Below are 14,777 nucleotides of genomic sequence, written 5' to 3'. Positions count from 1 at the left end.
CCCACTGGGGCAAGCCCAGTTACAACCCCATCCCCCTTCGAATCTAGTTTAAAGCTCTCCAAATGAGCCCTGTTAATTCATGCCCCAGCATCCTTTTGCCTCTGTGAGTTAAACCTTTCCCATGTGCCATCATTCGGACTGGAGCCTTATAAAACCAGCCGTTATCAAAGAACCCAAAGCCCTGCCTAAAGCACCAGTCTCGAAGCCAATCGTTCACAGACTGAATTTTCCCATTCAGTCCCACATCATCACCGGAAGATGGAAGAAGTGAGGAGAAGATCACTTGAGCCCCAGACTCTTTCACCATCCGCCCCAAGGCCCTGTAGTCTTTCTTCATCCCCCTCGGACTGCGGGAAGCAGCTTCCCCCCCACCTGTCTGGAAGACCAGCAGCGGGTAGTAGTCTGTCGGGTGCACCAGGCTGGGGAGCGCCCTGGTGATATCCCTGATCCGGGCTCCAGGCAGACTACACACTTCCCTATGATGAGGGTCAACTCTGCATATCGGGCCCTCTGTTCCTCTCAGAAGGGAATCGCCTACAACAATGATTTTTCTTTCTTTCTTATCAGAGGCAGTCTTGAGGTGCGAAGTCGACCGCCTTTTCCTATGTGACCTTGTAGTTTGGCCTTGCACCACATCCTCACTTACCTCTCCATCAAGATCCAGGGCCTCAAACCTATTCCTGAGGGGCACCTGGGGAAGCAGGGCAGGAAGGGAGGAAGGTTGCCCACGGTTCCGAACTGGAACCCGCTTCCAGCCCTCATCGTCTTTTTGGTCCCTTACCTTTGCGCGACAGCTACAGGGCAGGGGCTGTCTCGGGCCATCCCCCTCTGTCTGAGAGGACAGGGGGTCCATCCCCTTGTGGGGGGTATCTCCCTGGAACCGTTCCTGCTGACATGCTAGGGAGTTACTCCACCAGTCGATCTCCCTTTCACACTTCCTGATGGTCCTCAGCGTCTCGACCTCCTCCTTAAGTTCTGCCACCAATCTAAGCAGATCTTCTACCTGCTCACACCTCACACAGGTGGAGTGCTGGCCTCCCTCCCTCGGCAGCAGCAGGCTCTGGCACTCCCTGCAGCCAGAGACCTGAACAGCCACGGTTTGGGACAGGATCTCTGTCTGAGTTGCTGCAGTCTCCTTACTGCAAGCTCTCCTTCTGGAGGCGACCATATTGGTCAGCAGTCTGGGACACCAGCAACAGGATCCACAACGCGACCGGCTTGTTCCTCCCTGCGCCCGGTGGGCAGGGACCGGTCGCTGCCCTCCCAAAGGCTCTTTCAAGGCAAGGGGCAGGGGTGCGGTCGCCGTTACCGCGGGAACGCCCCCTGCCACGTCAGCCGCTCTCTCGCAAGGGCTGCTGGGGCTTCGGGGATCGGGAGCTGTCGGGAATCGCGATGTCTCTGCGCTGTCCCCTCTGATTTTCCTCATCTCTGCTGACCTTCGTGGTCTCTGCAGCGTGCCGGCTCCGGCTCTAGCTGGGCTGGCTCCGATCAGCTGAGTGGCTGTGTACTATGAGCAGTACCTGTCGGTGGTGGCTGAGGGCCTGGTGACGCTGGGGCTGCGCCTGGTGCCCACCTTCATGGTGTCCTTCCTGCTGCTGGGCATGGACCTGCGCTCCAGCACCGCCACGCTCCTCACCATCACCATGATCCTGGTGGACACCGTGGGCGCCATGGCCCTGTGGGACATCCCCTACAACGCCGTGGCCCTCATCAACCTGGTGGCGGTGCGGGGATGGGACATGGCGGTGTCTGGGGGTGCAATGGGAGACACTGGGGTGTCACAGTGGGTGCAACAGGTGTCTCTGGGGTGTCACAGTGGGTGCAACTGGGTGTCTGTGGGTGCAACGGGTGTCTCTGGGGTGTCACAGTGGGTGCAACGGGTGTCTCTGGGGTGTCACAGTGGGTGCCATTGGGTGTCTGTGGGTGCAACGGGTGTCTCTGGGGTGTCACAGTGGGTGCCATTGGGTGTCTGTGGGTGCAACGGGTGTCTCTGGGGTGTCACAGTGGGTGCCATTGGGTGTCTGTGGGTGCAATGGGTGTCTCTGGGGTGTCACAGTGGGTGCTATTGGGTGTCTGTGGGTGCAATGGGTGTCTCTGGGGTGTCACAATGGGTGCCATTGGGTGTCTGTGGGGTGTCACAGTGGGTGCCATTGGGTGTCTGTGGGTGCAATGGCTGTCTCTAGGGTGTCACAATGGGTGCCATTGGGTGTCTCTGGTGTCCCCACAGGCCGTGGGTATCTCAGTGGAGTTCGTGTCCCACCTCACGTACGCCTTCGCCCACAGCCCCCAGCGCGGGCGCGTGGCTCGTGCCACCGATGCCACCATCACCATGGGCAGCAAGGTGGGACCGGGCTGCACGGGGACAATGGGGACCCCAACGGGACCCCAAAGGGCCCTGGTGACCCCGCTGTCCCCCGCAGGTGGTGGCTGGGGTGGCCATGACTAACCTGCCCAGCATCGTGGTGCTGGCCTTCGCCAAGGCCCAGCTCATCCAGGTCTTCTTCTTCCGCCTCAACCTCATCATCACGCTGCTGGGGCTGGCACATGGGCTGCTCTTCCTGCCCGTGCTGCTCAGCTACATGGGTACGATGACACCCACCGACACCCATTGCCCCCCACTGCCCTCCCATCGCCCCCTCATTGTGCCCCCCTTGTCCCCACAGGACCCAGCCCAAGGGGGACCCCATCAGGGGTCACAACAGAGGACGTGGTGGTGCCGGCTGCAGGGCTGACACTCACCAACCCCGGCTTTGGGGAAAAGAACAAGGCCAAGGACCAGGAGCAGGACAAGGGGAAGGTCCCTGTCCCCAGGCAGGGCTGAGCCCTCGCCGCCCCTCCCCAGGCTTTATTTAAACTGGTTTCTGAGCCTCAGGACTGGGTGTCACTGGGACGGGCTCTGAAGCATCACCAGGGGATGTGGGGATGGGACATGTGGGGCACATGGACATTGCAGGGACAGGGCTGTGGGGCACCATGGGGCTGGGGCACACGGGCACCAAGAGGCTGATGTGGGGTAGATCGGCACTGGGGGGACAGGGCCAATGAGGCCCATGGGTGCTGTGGGGACAGGGATGCGTGGGGCATATTATGATGCTCATGGGGATGGTGCCATGTGGGGCACACAGACATTGGGGTGACAGGGCCCACAGGCATGTGTGGGGACAAGGATGTTCAGGACACTGAGGGGACAGGGCCATTAAGGCCCATGGGTGCTATGAGGCCAGGGATGTATGGGGCACACGGGCTCTGTAGGTTTAAGGCCATGTGGGGCACAGAGACATTGAAGGAAAAGGGCCATATGGGGCCCACAGGCACTTGTGGGACACAAGGACACTGAGCGGGGGACAGGGCCATGTGAGGCATGTGAACACCAGAGAACAGGGCCATGTGGGGGTCATGGGCTTTTAGAGTTAAGAAGCATGGGGGGCACAGAGACACTGGGGTGACAGAGCCACGTGGGCTTCATGGGCTTTGTGCACTAAAGGCCATGTGGGGCACAGGGACATTGGGGTGCCAGGGGCACACGGGGCCCGCAGGCACTTGCAGGGACAAGGATGTGCAGGGCAATGAGGGGACAGGGCCATTGAAGCCCATGGGCGCTGTGAGGCCAGGGCTGTGCGGGGCACAGGGGCTCTGCAGGGTGAAGGGAAAGGCGCCACACGGGGCCCGCAGGCACTTGCGGGGCCCACGGACACGGCGCAACGGGGCCGATGTCTCCGCTGCCGGCGCCGCGGCGCGCTCAGAGGTGTTTGTAGACGGGCGGCGCGGGCAGCGTGAGCAGCTCCAGGCGCACGGGGCTGCGGTAGAACGCGCTCAGCAGCGCCTCGGAGTAGCCCTGCAGGAACAGGAGCTGCGCCGGCGGCAGCGCCCGCGCCACCAGCGCGCTCACGAGCAGCGCGCGCCCGCGGCGCCGCAGCACGAGCGGGGCCAGCAGCGCCCCCGGGAACGTCCCGCGCAGGAAGCGCCGCACGAACGCGTCCTCCAGAGCGCGCTGCGCAGCGCCCGGCTCCGCGCACAGGTTCCCTGCGGCGCCGCGCAGTGAGCGGGGACCGGCACCGGCACCATCCCCACCGCGCCCATTGCCCCGCACATCCCCATGGTTCCCCGTAACCCATCTCCACAGCACCCTCGTGCCCCACACATCCCATTCCCCACCGTTCCCATGCACCCCGCACATCCCCAGGACACCAAGGAGCCCCACACATCCCCATCCCCACAATGCCCATGGGTCCAGGCCCCACATTTCTCCATGCCCCACGTGTCCCCACCATGCCCCTGAGACCCACACCTGAGTCCCCCAAAGTACCCACGTGCCCCACGCATCCCATTCCCCACCGTGCCCATTGCCCCGCACATCCCCATGGTGCCTCATAGCCCATCTCCACAGCACCCTCATGCCCCACACATTCTCCATCCCCACCATGCCTGAGTATCATTCCCCTGTGCCCCACACGACCCCACAGCACCCCATGGCCTGTGACCCCCTGCACCCACACGTTGCAGTGTGGGACCCACCGGTGTGCAGTGAGAGCCATCCCTTGCGGTGGCCGATGTAGTGGGGCCCATGGGCCTGCTCGTATGTCACTGGCTTGTCCCCCTTCCCCACGCGCACCCGCGCAGCACGAGCCTGGGGGGCAGCGCTATGGGGTGACCCACACAGAGCTGGGGGGCCCCACATTGAGCTGTGGGGCAGGGGGTACCCGCTTTACCTTGAAGCAGGGGGGGGTGCTGTGCAGGTGCCGGGTGCCATTGGGGACAGGGCGGATGTGGGGCAGTGCCTGTGGGGTGACAATGGGTGAGAGGTCCCCTCCGCCAGCCACCCAACAGAGACCCCCGGGTCCTCCCCATCCCTGGTGCCCCCCATGCCCAGTGCCCCCTGTGCTCCATGTCCCACTGTCCCTGTCCCCTAAACCCAACATCCCCAGTGCCCCCCATCCCTGCTGTCCCCTACATCTGTGTTCCTGGTGCCCCCCATCCCCAGTGTCCCCCACAGCTCCCATGCCCACACTCCACTGCCCACAACGCCCCCCACATCCCATGGCCCCTATACCCATTGTCCCCAGCTCCTCCCCTACCTGGTGCCCCACATATCCCGTGTCCCCCGTAGCGGGTGCCCCACATCCCCACTGCCCCCCCATGTCCCCCGTAGCCCATGTCTCTGGTGCCCCCACACTCGGTGCCCCCTAGGACCAGTGTACCCGGAGCCCCCCCGGCCTGGAGCCCCCCCGCTCCCCCACACCCGGAGCTCCCCTCCCGCTGGTCCCGTCCCGTCCCGTCCCGTCCCGTCCCGTCCCTACCCGCAGGGCCCGGACAACCGCGGGCGCCGCCATCTTGACCCGGGGTTGTGGTGGCAGCGGCGGCGTCAGCGCCCCCTGGCGGCTGGAGGCCGCGGGGGAGGACTCCGGTACTGGGAGGGGTTAACGGGGGATAAGGGGGCACGCGGGGATAACGGGGGCTATTGGAGTACTGGGAACACGGGGGATACTGGGAGGGTAATGGGGGTACTGGGAGATACTGTGGAAACTGGGGTGCGGGTCGGCCGTGTCCCCAATGTCCCCTTGGTCCCCGCTAAGCCCCCCCCGTGTCCCCCATTCACTGTGGGGGGACCCCGCACCCCCTGTCTGGGTGCGGTGGGGTTGGGGGGGGCCTTCCCGCTGTCACCTGGTGCCACCCCCGTGGGGACATGAAGGGGGACACAGGGGTGTGGGGAAATAGGGGAACATGAGGATAGGGGACATGGGGTATAGGGGCGACCGGTGGGACCATGTCCCTGCTATGTTCCAGCGCTGCTGCCTGTGGGCACTGAGGGTGCTCCCGGCCCCCGGCATGGCCCCACCTGGGTGACAGGAACAAGGGGACACGGACACCCATGGGGACAGGAAGGAGCGACGGGGCTGGGGGGCAATGAGGGCACTTGGCAATGGGGCAGTGGAGGGCAATGGGGGCGTGGGGAGTCAGTGGGGCACTGGGGGGCATTGGGGGGCAATGGGGGTCAATGGGCGCTGAGTGGGGCCCCTCCCTCCTGACCCTTTGCGCGCAGCCCCCCCCGCCCGGCCCCGCCGCGCCCCTGCACGAGAGCCCTCGAGTGGGGGCGGGGCCCTGCCGGGAACGGGAGGGGATGGGGAGGGGGAGGGGGGCACCCATGGGTGCTGGGGGGGGAGGGGTATGGGGGGACTTGGGGGGACGGGACACGGGGACTTGTGGGGACAAGGAGTGGGACGGGGATGTGGAGGCCATGGGGTCACGGTGCCCGCAGGTGCCCCAGCTCCACTGTCCCCTGTGCCCCAGCACCAGTGGCCCTTTGAGTACCCAATGTGCCCCCGTGTCCCATATCCCCCTATCCCCATGTCCCCCTATCCACATATCCACATGTCCCATATCCCCATATCCCTATATCCCCATACCCCCAGATCCCCCTATCCACCATCCCCACCTCCTGTACCCCCCTATCCCCGTACCCCCCATGTCCCCCATACTCCTCCCATCTCCCCACGTCCCCCCTCATCCCCCGCCGGCCGCTCCCATCCCCGCCCCGTTGCCCGCACCGGGTCCCTGCCCATGGGGCACCCCGGGGGCTGCCCCCACTCTCCCCTCCCGGTGCCCCACGTGCCCGGGGCTATAAGAGGCGGCAGCTCCCGGAGCTGGCACCGCCATGGCCCGAGCCCCGGCACGGGCGCTGCTGGCGCTGCTCTGCGCAGCCGCAGGTACCGCGGGGGGGACCCACACTGGGGGGGGTGCGGGGTCTCTTGGGTATGGGGGGGCCAAAGTCTGGGTCCCTTTAGGGGTCTTGGGGGGTATAGGGGTTTTGGGGGGTATTGGGGGTGTTGGGGGTCCTGGTGTGCTGACGGTGGCCGCAGGGTTTAGGGTGCCAGGGGGGGTCTATGGGGTGCCCCCCCCCACCCGGTACCAGAGCAGGGACGCGGAGCTGAGCTGCCACGACTGGGACCCCCCCGGCAAGGTGAGAACCAAGAGCACCCACAGCACCCAACTAGCACCTGAATAGCACCCAAAGAACACCCAAACAGCACTCAAAGAGCGAGCACCCAAAGAGCACCCACCGGCACCTAACACAGCACCTGTGTCCCTGTAGACCCCCAGATCCCTGTGAATCCACCCCCATGTTCCCATGACCCCCGTGTCCCCCACAGCCCCTGTGCATGTCCCCAAACATGTCCCCACACACCCCTCTGTCCCCCATATCCCCATTCTGTGTCCCATGACCCATGTCCTCTCTCCATGTCCCCATTACATGTCCCATGGCCCCACTTCATGACCCCACGTCCCCTCTCCACGTCTCATATCCCAATATCCCCATATCCCACGTCCCCATTCCATGTCCCCTGTCCCACGTGCCCCCATCCTGCTCTCCCCACAGGACATGTGTGCCAGCTGCCAGCAGGTCATCACCCTCCTCATCCGCATGGCCAACGAGTCGGCCACCAAGGTGCCCATGGGGACGCGGGGTGGTCATAAAGGTGCCACGGTGCCCATGGCGATGCCCATGGTGGTGATGCACCCGTGTCGTGGCGCAGGCGGCAGTGGAGGGGTTCCTGTGGCACGAGTGCGCGGCGCTGCCGGTGCCCGCCATGGTGCCGCCTTGCCAGGAGCTGGTGCACCAGTACTGGAGCCTGCTCCTCACCGACATCGAGGGGCGCCTTGTGAGTGCCGCCCATTGCGGGTCAATGGGGACACCTCGGGGTGCGGGGGGCTCACTCTGATCCCCATTTGCACCCCCAGAAGCCCTCGGCCGTGTGCGCCCGCCTGGAGCTGTGCCCGGGGCAGGTGGGGGGGCGCCCGGCCCTGGCCCTGCTGGAGGCGCTGCAGAACCGCCCGCAGGTACCGGGGAACGGGGAGGTCCATGGGGGGCCGGGGGGGACTGGGGTGGTGTCAGGGGTGTTCCGGTGGTGCCGGCAGGTACCGGGGAGTGTCACGGGGGTGCGGGCGGTGCGGGTGGTTGCTGATGGGTGCCAATGGGTGGGTGCGGGCAGTGCGGGTGTGTGGGTACCGGTGGGTGCCGTTGGGTGCGGGTGGGCGGGTACCGATGGGTGGTTACGGGTGGGTACCGGTGGGTGCGGGCGCGCGGGCGCGGGTTCCCGCCAGCCCCGGTGACGCGGGCCCGGCAGGGGGCGCTGCCGGTGCCGGTGCCGCGGTGCTGGCTTTGCCGCTCGCTGGTGGCGCGCTTGGAGGCGGCGGTCCCGCGCGAGCGCGTGGCCGAGGCAGTCGCCGCGTTGTGCCGCGCGCTCCCGCTGGCGGCGGCTGGCGCGTGCCAGTGCCTCGCGCAGCGCTACGCAGCCCTCGCGCTGGAGCGCGCCCTCTCGCGCCTCGGGCCCGCGCTGCTCTGCCGCGCGCTGCTCGGCTGCCGCCAGGAGGCGCCAACGCCGGGGGAACTGCGCGCCCCCGCGGCGGACGGAGACGGGGTGAGCGCGGGAACGCGCGGGGGGGGGTGCACGGGGTGGGGGGTTGGACGGGACCGGGCTCCCGAAGGGGGGGGTGTCCCTGGGTGGCACAGACCATGGGGACACCCCGAGGTCCCTCCGGGGGGGCACCAGGACCGAGGGTGCCCCCACCCGAGGATGTCACAGCCCTGGGAAGGGGATGCACCCATGGGGACAGCCCTGACCCCTGTGGCTGGTTCCCCCCAACAGGACCTGGTCCCTATCCCCCCCTTCCTCGAGCTGTCCCCGAAGCTGGGTCCCTGTGTCCTGGGCCCCAGTTACTGGTGCTCCAGCCCCGTGGCCGCACAGCGCTGCCAGGTGAGGGGGAGGCAAAGGGACAAGGAGCGAAACTGGGGGGGGGTGGACAACAAGGGGGAGGTCTGTGCCCTCCCTCACCGCCTGCTCCCCCCAGGCCCTGCAACACTGCCAGGAGCACATCTGGCTCTAGGGGACACCCGGAGTCCCCCCAGCACCACAATAAAGCTTCTGCATTGCCCGGCCTCATTGTCCCCAACGTGTGGGTGTTTAGGGTGACAAAGGGGGGTGATGGCACCTCTCAGAAGCTGCATAAACCACAACACACCCCCACCCCCCACAACCAACCCAAATGAAGAGAAAATGAAAACTGGTTACAAAAATACAGTGGGTGGCATTTAATGGGGGGGGAGCCCCCAAGGGGGGGCTCTGGGTGTCCATGGGGGTCTCAGGCTCCCTGTTGGTTGGTCTCATCCTCCTCACGCCGCTTCCAGATCTGCAGCAGAGTAGAGGGGGATCAGGTGGGGATGAAGGGCCAGTCAGGGGGTGACATGGGTGACACATCCCTCCAGGACCCCCCCATGGTCCCACCTGGATGTAGGCCTCTGAGAGCGTGATCATCTGGGGCAGGATGTCGGTGACCTGCAGGTCCTGCAGCTCGTACCACTTCCCGGTGCCCTGCGGGGGGGGCACACATGGGGGTGTCAGTGGGTGTTAGGGGGGAGTCCTCCCCATCCCCCCCCACTGGTGGGCACTGACGTGGTGCAGGACATGGATGCGGTAGGAGCCCTCCGTGGGCTTCCCGTCATGCACGATGTTGGCGACCAGGTCATAGGTGGTGTTGGGGTGCGCGGACTGCACCTCCTCCGACAGGTACTCGCGCAGGTCCACATTCCTGCCATTGTGCTCCATCAGTGCCCGCAGCACCCAGAGAGCACCCACAGCACTTGAACCCACCTCGATGCATCCAACCCCCCCGACGCTGCCAAACCCCTCAAACTCCTCCTGGAAGGCAACAACTCCCCCAGATGCTACCAACTCCCCCTTAGATACCCACAAAATGCTTCCACACCACCCCAGCCACTTCCAAACCCTCTTTAGACGCTTCCCACTCCTTGAGATGCTCCCACCACTGCTTTAGACACTTCCAAATCCCCTCAAACCCCAACTGAATGCCCACAAAGCTCTCTTGGATACTTCCCATCTCATCCCAAATGCTTCCACCCCTACTTTAGATTCTTCTAAGCTCACTTTCGATGTTCCCAACCCCCTTGGCCTCACGTGATGGGGAAGTTGACAATGGTGGGGTTCTTCTCCACAAAGAAGTTGTTCTTGGTGAAGCGCTTGATGCAGAAGATGAGGTAGGGGGGCAGGCGCGTGAGCTGGAAGCGCTTCAGGAAATTCTCCTTGTAGGTCTTGTACTCCTTCTCGGTGGCACCATTGAACTTGGCCAGGATGCTGAAGAGTGGCACCTGCGGGATGATGAGCTGCTCCTTCTCATCCTTGTAGAGCGGCGCCGTGGGCAGGTCCAGCGTGAGGTACATGAATGTGGACTCCACCATCAGCTCCTGGTACTCGGCCTTGTGCAGCAGTGCTGCCTTCTCCTCGGCCGGCTGCAGGGTGAGCAGCCATGGGGTCAGCACCTACCATGGGAGAGCACCCACCATGGGGTCAGCACCACCCACAGCCCCCCATGGACTCACCAGGTCCGGATGAGGCAGCTTCTTGGTGAAGATGCGCATGGAGCCCTGGAACACGTCAGTGACGATGGCTGCGGGAACACAGGGGGGATGTGGGGACATGGGGACATGGTGGGGACAAGGGGGGGTTCCAGGGGTGGCACAAGGGACTCCATTGCTCTCCACTCACTTTTCTTCTTCCTCTTGGTGCCGCCCAGCGCTGAGTGCAATGCGTTCAGGAACCAGGAGAGGAAATCCACCCCATCTCCTACGCCACAGGGAGCACGGTGCGATCAGTGTCCACGTCCCAGCATCCCCAACCCTATCCCAATGTTTCCAACCCCATCCTGATGTCCCCATCCCCACCCCAACATCCCCAACCCCATTCTGACATCCCCATCCCAGATTCCTCAACCCCATCCCGATGCCCCATCCTGACATCCCCAATCCCAGCCCAACATCCCCCACCCCCATTCTGATGTCCTCATCCCAACACCCCCATCCCCACCCTAGTGTCCCCACCCTGCTTGGTGATCTGGAAGCTCTTCTTGCTGCAGAGCACCACCGCCTGCAGCATCTCATGGGGCGAGACGTGGGCCTTGAAGTTCCGGGGGTTCCAGAGCTTCCGCATGAGCTCCCCGAAGCGCTGCACCAGCAGGAACATGATGTCCCCGGGCGGGCGCTGGATGCTCCGGTAGTTCTCCTCCTCCAGGAAGTAGTTCCGCAGCGGTGGCACGTTGGATAATGCCTATGGGAGAGGAGGGATGGAGCCACCAAGCCCATAGAGGAGTCGGGATGAAGCCACCAAGCCCATAGAGGAGTCGGGATGGAGCCACCAAGCGCATAGAGAAACCGGGACGGAGCCACCAGCTCCACAGAGGAGCCCGGACGGAGCCACCAACCCAATAGAGAAGCTGGGATGGAGCTACCAATCCCAATAGAGAAGCTGGGATAGAGCCACCAACCCAATAGAGAAGCTGGGATGGAGTCACCAATCCCAATAGAGAAGCTGGGATAGAGCCACCAATCCCAATAGAGAACCTGGGATAGAGCCACCAATGCCAATAGAGGAGCCAGGATGGAGCCACCAACCCCACAGCAGGTTCGGGGGGGGAGGGGAGGGTTGGGGGTCTCACCTGCAGGACAGCATTGGCATAGTCATTGGCCTTGATGTTGTTGAGCCCCACGATGCCAGGCAGGTACGTGGTGCCGTCATAGGCGCGAGAGAGCTTGGCCTGCTTGTCCAGGTTGGAGATCTGCTGCGCGGTGAACGTGGGCTTGAGCACATACTGCAGGGGAAGTGGGAGTCAGGAACGGAGGGGATACGGCGCTGAGCCCCGCTGTGCCCCCCCCAGGCCCTGGCACCGTGATGTCCTCCAGCGAGGAGTCCAGGATCTCGTAGTTGTCAGGCAGGCAGTAGAACTTGAGCGTGTGCAGGTTGAGGAACACATGGTGGCTCAGCTGCACGCTGTGGATGTAGGCGTGAGAGCGCAGCCCCCGGCCTGCAGGGACACCGGGGGGGGGCACCGGCATCAGGGCATGGTTTGGGGGGGGGTGGACACCAACATCTGCACACCCTGAGGGTCCCTGCAGCACCCCAGGTGTCCCCCGGGCATTCACTTGGTGCTTGGGTGTCCCCCCTGTTCACACCCATGCCCCCCCGGTCCCGGTGTCCCCCCCATCTCCGTGCCCCTCCCATCCCTTTTACCTCTTCCCGGCTCCCTTTATCCCTCCCCATTCCCTTGCCCCGCTCACCCTGGAAGTACTTCCCGCACACGAGGCACGCATAGACGTTGATATGGGACAGGGAGATGGAGCAGAGCTTCTCGAAGTCGAAGTCCAGTACGCTCCTAAGGGGGGGCAGAGCTCAGGGGGGGGGGAGCACGCACACACCGGGGGGGGACGCCCCAAACCCCCCCCGCTCACTTATTGATGGTGTCCAGGTACGGGCAGTGGCGGCTGCGCTGGTCCTCGGGGTCGAAGCGGCCATAGCGCACTGCAGGGAATTAACGGGGGATTAACTGTAAGGGAGAGCTAACGGGGAAGCGTGGGTCCGGGCCCGCTCCCGCTCCGCACCCGTGGGCTCCGGCTCGGGGTCGGAGTCTCCATCGGGCTCCCGCTCCCGCTTGCCCCGCGCTGGGCCGCTGCCACCGGGCCCCGGTTCCCGCTTGAGCCGGGCGGGATCCGGGGGGAGATCGAAGCCCGGCTCCGCCGCCTCCCGCCGGGCGCGCTCCCGCTCCGCCTCCCGCCGGCCCCGGCCCCGCTCCGCATCCGCGTCCCGGTGGCTGCGGGAGGAGCCGCGCGAGGAAGAACCGGAACCGGAGCACGGTGCCCGCCGCTCCCGCTTCCCTCGGCTCGACATGGCGGAGGCCGCGGCACTGCTATTGCGCATGCGCCTTCGCCAGCGGGAGAGGCATCGGCAGCGCGCATGCGCTCCTCCTTCCTCCGCTCTGTTAAAGGGTCCACACGCCGTTACCGGAGGGGCTCTTAAAGGGGCCGCGTTTCGCTGCCCGCTCCCACCGCCCCGAGCCCGGTGGCGATGGAGGCGGCCGCGGGTTGGCGCTACCGGCCGGGCGGGCGGCTCGACATGAGCCACGGCTTCGTGCGGCACATCCGCCGCAACCAGCTCGCCAGGTACCGGCACCCGTGGGGCCTGAGCGGGGCTGGGGACACCCGCCCGCGGCCCCGGTCCCCCCCACTCCGTGGCGGGTGTCGCGATATCGCGTGGGTCACGACAGGGACGCGTACGAGAGGGCGCTGCGGCAGGCGCGGGGGCGCGCCCGGCTCTCGGTGACCCCCCCCCGGCCCCGCCGGCCCGACCAGCCCGTGTACAGGCCCCGGCGGCGCGGTGAGACCGGATATGGGGCACCCATGGGGGGCAGTAGGGATGGGGGGGTACCCATGGGGTGGGGGGGGGCACCCACGGGCCGATGGGGATGGGGGGGGCACCAGTGGGGGGGATGGGGCCACCCACGGGGCGATGGGGATGGGGGCACCCATGGGTTCAGTGCCCCCCCCCCGGGCTGGTGCTGAGGCCGTGGGTGCTGCAGGGGGTCCCGGGGGTGACACCAGCCCAGGACCCCCCCCCGACCCCCGCGGGCCGCGGCTTTTCTGCCTCGAGTACGAGGGGGACGACGGCAGCGTCACCAGCGTCATCGTGCACCAGGTGGGGCCCGGGCACCCACGGGGGGCGCTCAGAGCACCCATGGGTGCGGGAGGGGCCACTGTGTGCAGGGGGTGCCTGGGATGAGGTGTGGGGGTGCTGCTGTGGGGTACCCAGTAGGGGGGGAGGTGTCTGTGGGGTAGGGGGACTGTGTGGAGCACGATGAGTGCATGATGGGTGCTGGGTCTGCCAGGGTGGGTGCCATGGGTCACAATGGGTGCTGTGAGTCACAGTGGGCTCTGTGGGGTGCCATGGGCCACAGTGGGTGCTATGGGTCTTATCGGGTGCTATAGGGTGCTGTGGATCTCATGGGGTGCTGTGGGGCACTGTGGGTTGCTATGGGTCTCATTGGGTGCTATGGGTCTCAATGGGTGCTATGGGGCACTGTGGATTGCTGTGGGTCTCATTGGGTGCTATGGGTCTCATTGGGTGCTATGGGGCACTGTGAATTGCTGTGGGTCTCATCTCATTGGGTGCTATGGGGCTCTCTGTGTCCCAGGGGGACAGCGCAGAGGACGTGACTGAGCGCATCTGTGCCCGGAGCCCCCTGGAGCCCCCCCTGCGCCAGGCCCTGTGCCAGCGGGTGCAGGACGAGCTCAGGCAGCGCCGAGGAACCGGCTGAGACCCCCGACCCATGCAGGGACAATAAAGGTTCAATGAGCTCTGCGTGCTGTGAGGTGCATTGGGTGCTGTGGGGCTCAGGGGGGGTTGTCCCTGGGGGCCTTGCATACTGGGGGGAGGGGAGGGCAGTTGTCATTGTGGGATCTCTCCAAAGCAGACTGTGATGTTTGTTTATTGTAGGGTTTCCTTGTGCATCATCCTGTTGCTGTTATTGTAGGGCCTCCCTTAAGCAGACCCCACAGGGTTGTTATTGTAGGGTCTCTCCTAAGCAGACCCCGCAGGGTTGTTATTGTAGGGTCTCTCCTAAGCAGACCCCGCAGGGTTGTTATTGTAGGGTCTCTCCTAAGCAGACCCCGCAGGGTTGTTATTGTAGGGTCTCTCCTAAGCAGACCCCGCAGGGTTGTTATTGTAGGGTCTCCCAGAGCAGCCCCGCTGTTTATTTACGGCAGGGTCCCCCCGGAGCCGCTTCCATTGGTTGTCACTGCAGGGTCTCGGGGCCGCGCCGCTGCGGTCACCGCGGGGGCTCCGCGGGTGCCGGGGAGGGGCCAGTGGTGCCCGGTACCGGGGCCTGGCTCCGGCGCAGCCCCATCCCCAGTGCCAGGAGCAGGACGAGGACGAGCCCGA

General features: G+C 65.3%; 4 protein-coding genes across 6 annotated transcripts; 2 read left to right on the top strand and 2 right to left on the bottom strand.

The window, feature by feature from the left end:
* Positions 1-2,836: 2,836 nt before the first annotated feature.
* Positions 2,837-5,342, bottom strand: LOC308230010 (small ribosomal subunit protein uS3m-like). Its single transcript, XM_080634451.1, has 4 exons — positions 5,298-5,342; positions 4,710-4,778; positions 4,516-4,627; positions 2,837-4,023 (listed from the first exon to the last, which is right to left on the bottom strand). Exons 1-4 carry the CDS (start codon positions 5,328-5,330, stop codon positions 3,740-3,742), a joined length of 498 nt encoding a protein of 165 aa, XP_080490577.1. The 5' UTR covers positions 5,331-5,342; the 3' UTR covers positions 2,837-3,739.
* A 1,310-nt stretch (positions 5,343-6,652) lies between these two features.
* Positions 6,653-8,883, top strand: SFTPB (surfactant protein B; the record flags this gene model as incomplete). Its single annotated transcript, XM_080634486.1, has 8 exons — positions 6,653-6,704; positions 6,858-6,958; positions 7,376-7,444; positions 7,533-7,658; positions 7,738-7,914; positions 7,989-8,417; positions 8,646-8,753; positions 8,848-8,883. The coding sequence occupies 8 exons, from the start codon at positions 6,653-6,655 to the stop codon at positions 8,881-8,883; spliced, it is 1,098 nt and encodes a 365-aa protein (XP_080490612.1).
* A 181-nt stretch (positions 8,884-9,064) lies between these two features.
* On the bottom strand, positions 9,065-12,776 carry USP39 (ubiquitin specific peptidase 39). 3 transcript variants are annotated; one of them, XM_080634418.1, is made up of 12 exons: positions 12,446-12,776; positions 12,296-12,365; positions 12,125-12,219; positions 11,735-11,871; positions 11,506-11,658; positions 10,892-11,117; positions 10,560-10,637; positions 10,394-10,461; positions 9,972-10,303; positions 9,450-9,585; positions 9,282-9,368; positions 9,065-9,186 (listed from the first exon to the last, which is right to left on the bottom strand). In XM_080634418.1, exons 1-12 carry the CDS (start codon positions 12,759-12,761, stop codon positions 9,139-9,141), a joined length of 1,746 nt encoding a protein of 581 aa, XP_080490544.1. In that variant the 5' UTR covers positions 12,762-12,776; the 3' UTR covers positions 9,065-9,138. The 3 variants fall into 3 exon arrangements, with proteins under 3 accessions (XP_080490544.1, XP_080490545.1, XP_080490546.1); XM_080634419.1 differs by having other exon boundaries at positions 11,506-11,625; XM_080634420.1 differs by lacking the exon at positions 9,450-9,585.
* Positions 12,777-12,797: 21 nt separating this feature from the next.
* On the top strand, positions 12,798-14,189 carry LOC308229988 (UPF0561 protein C2orf68 homolog). Its single transcript, XM_080634421.1, has 4 exons — positions 12,798-13,003; positions 13,108-13,217; positions 13,420-13,535; positions 14,032-14,189. Exons 1-4 carry the CDS (start codon positions 12,909-12,911, stop codon positions 14,152-14,154), a joined length of 444 nt encoding a protein of 147 aa, XP_080490547.1. The 5' UTR covers positions 12,798-12,908; the 3' UTR covers positions 14,155-14,189.
* The last annotated feature ends 588 nt before the right edge of the window (positions 14,190-14,777 follow it).

The sequence above is a fragment of the Psittacula echo genome, assembly GCF_963264785.1.
Source record: "Psittacula echo genome assembly, chromosome: 25".
NCBI lineage: Eukaryota > Metazoa > Chordata > Aves > Psittaciformes > Psittacidae > Psittacula > Psittacula echo.
Note: the sequence above shows the minus strand (reverse complement) of the source record. Positions and strands in the feature narration are given on the sequence as shown.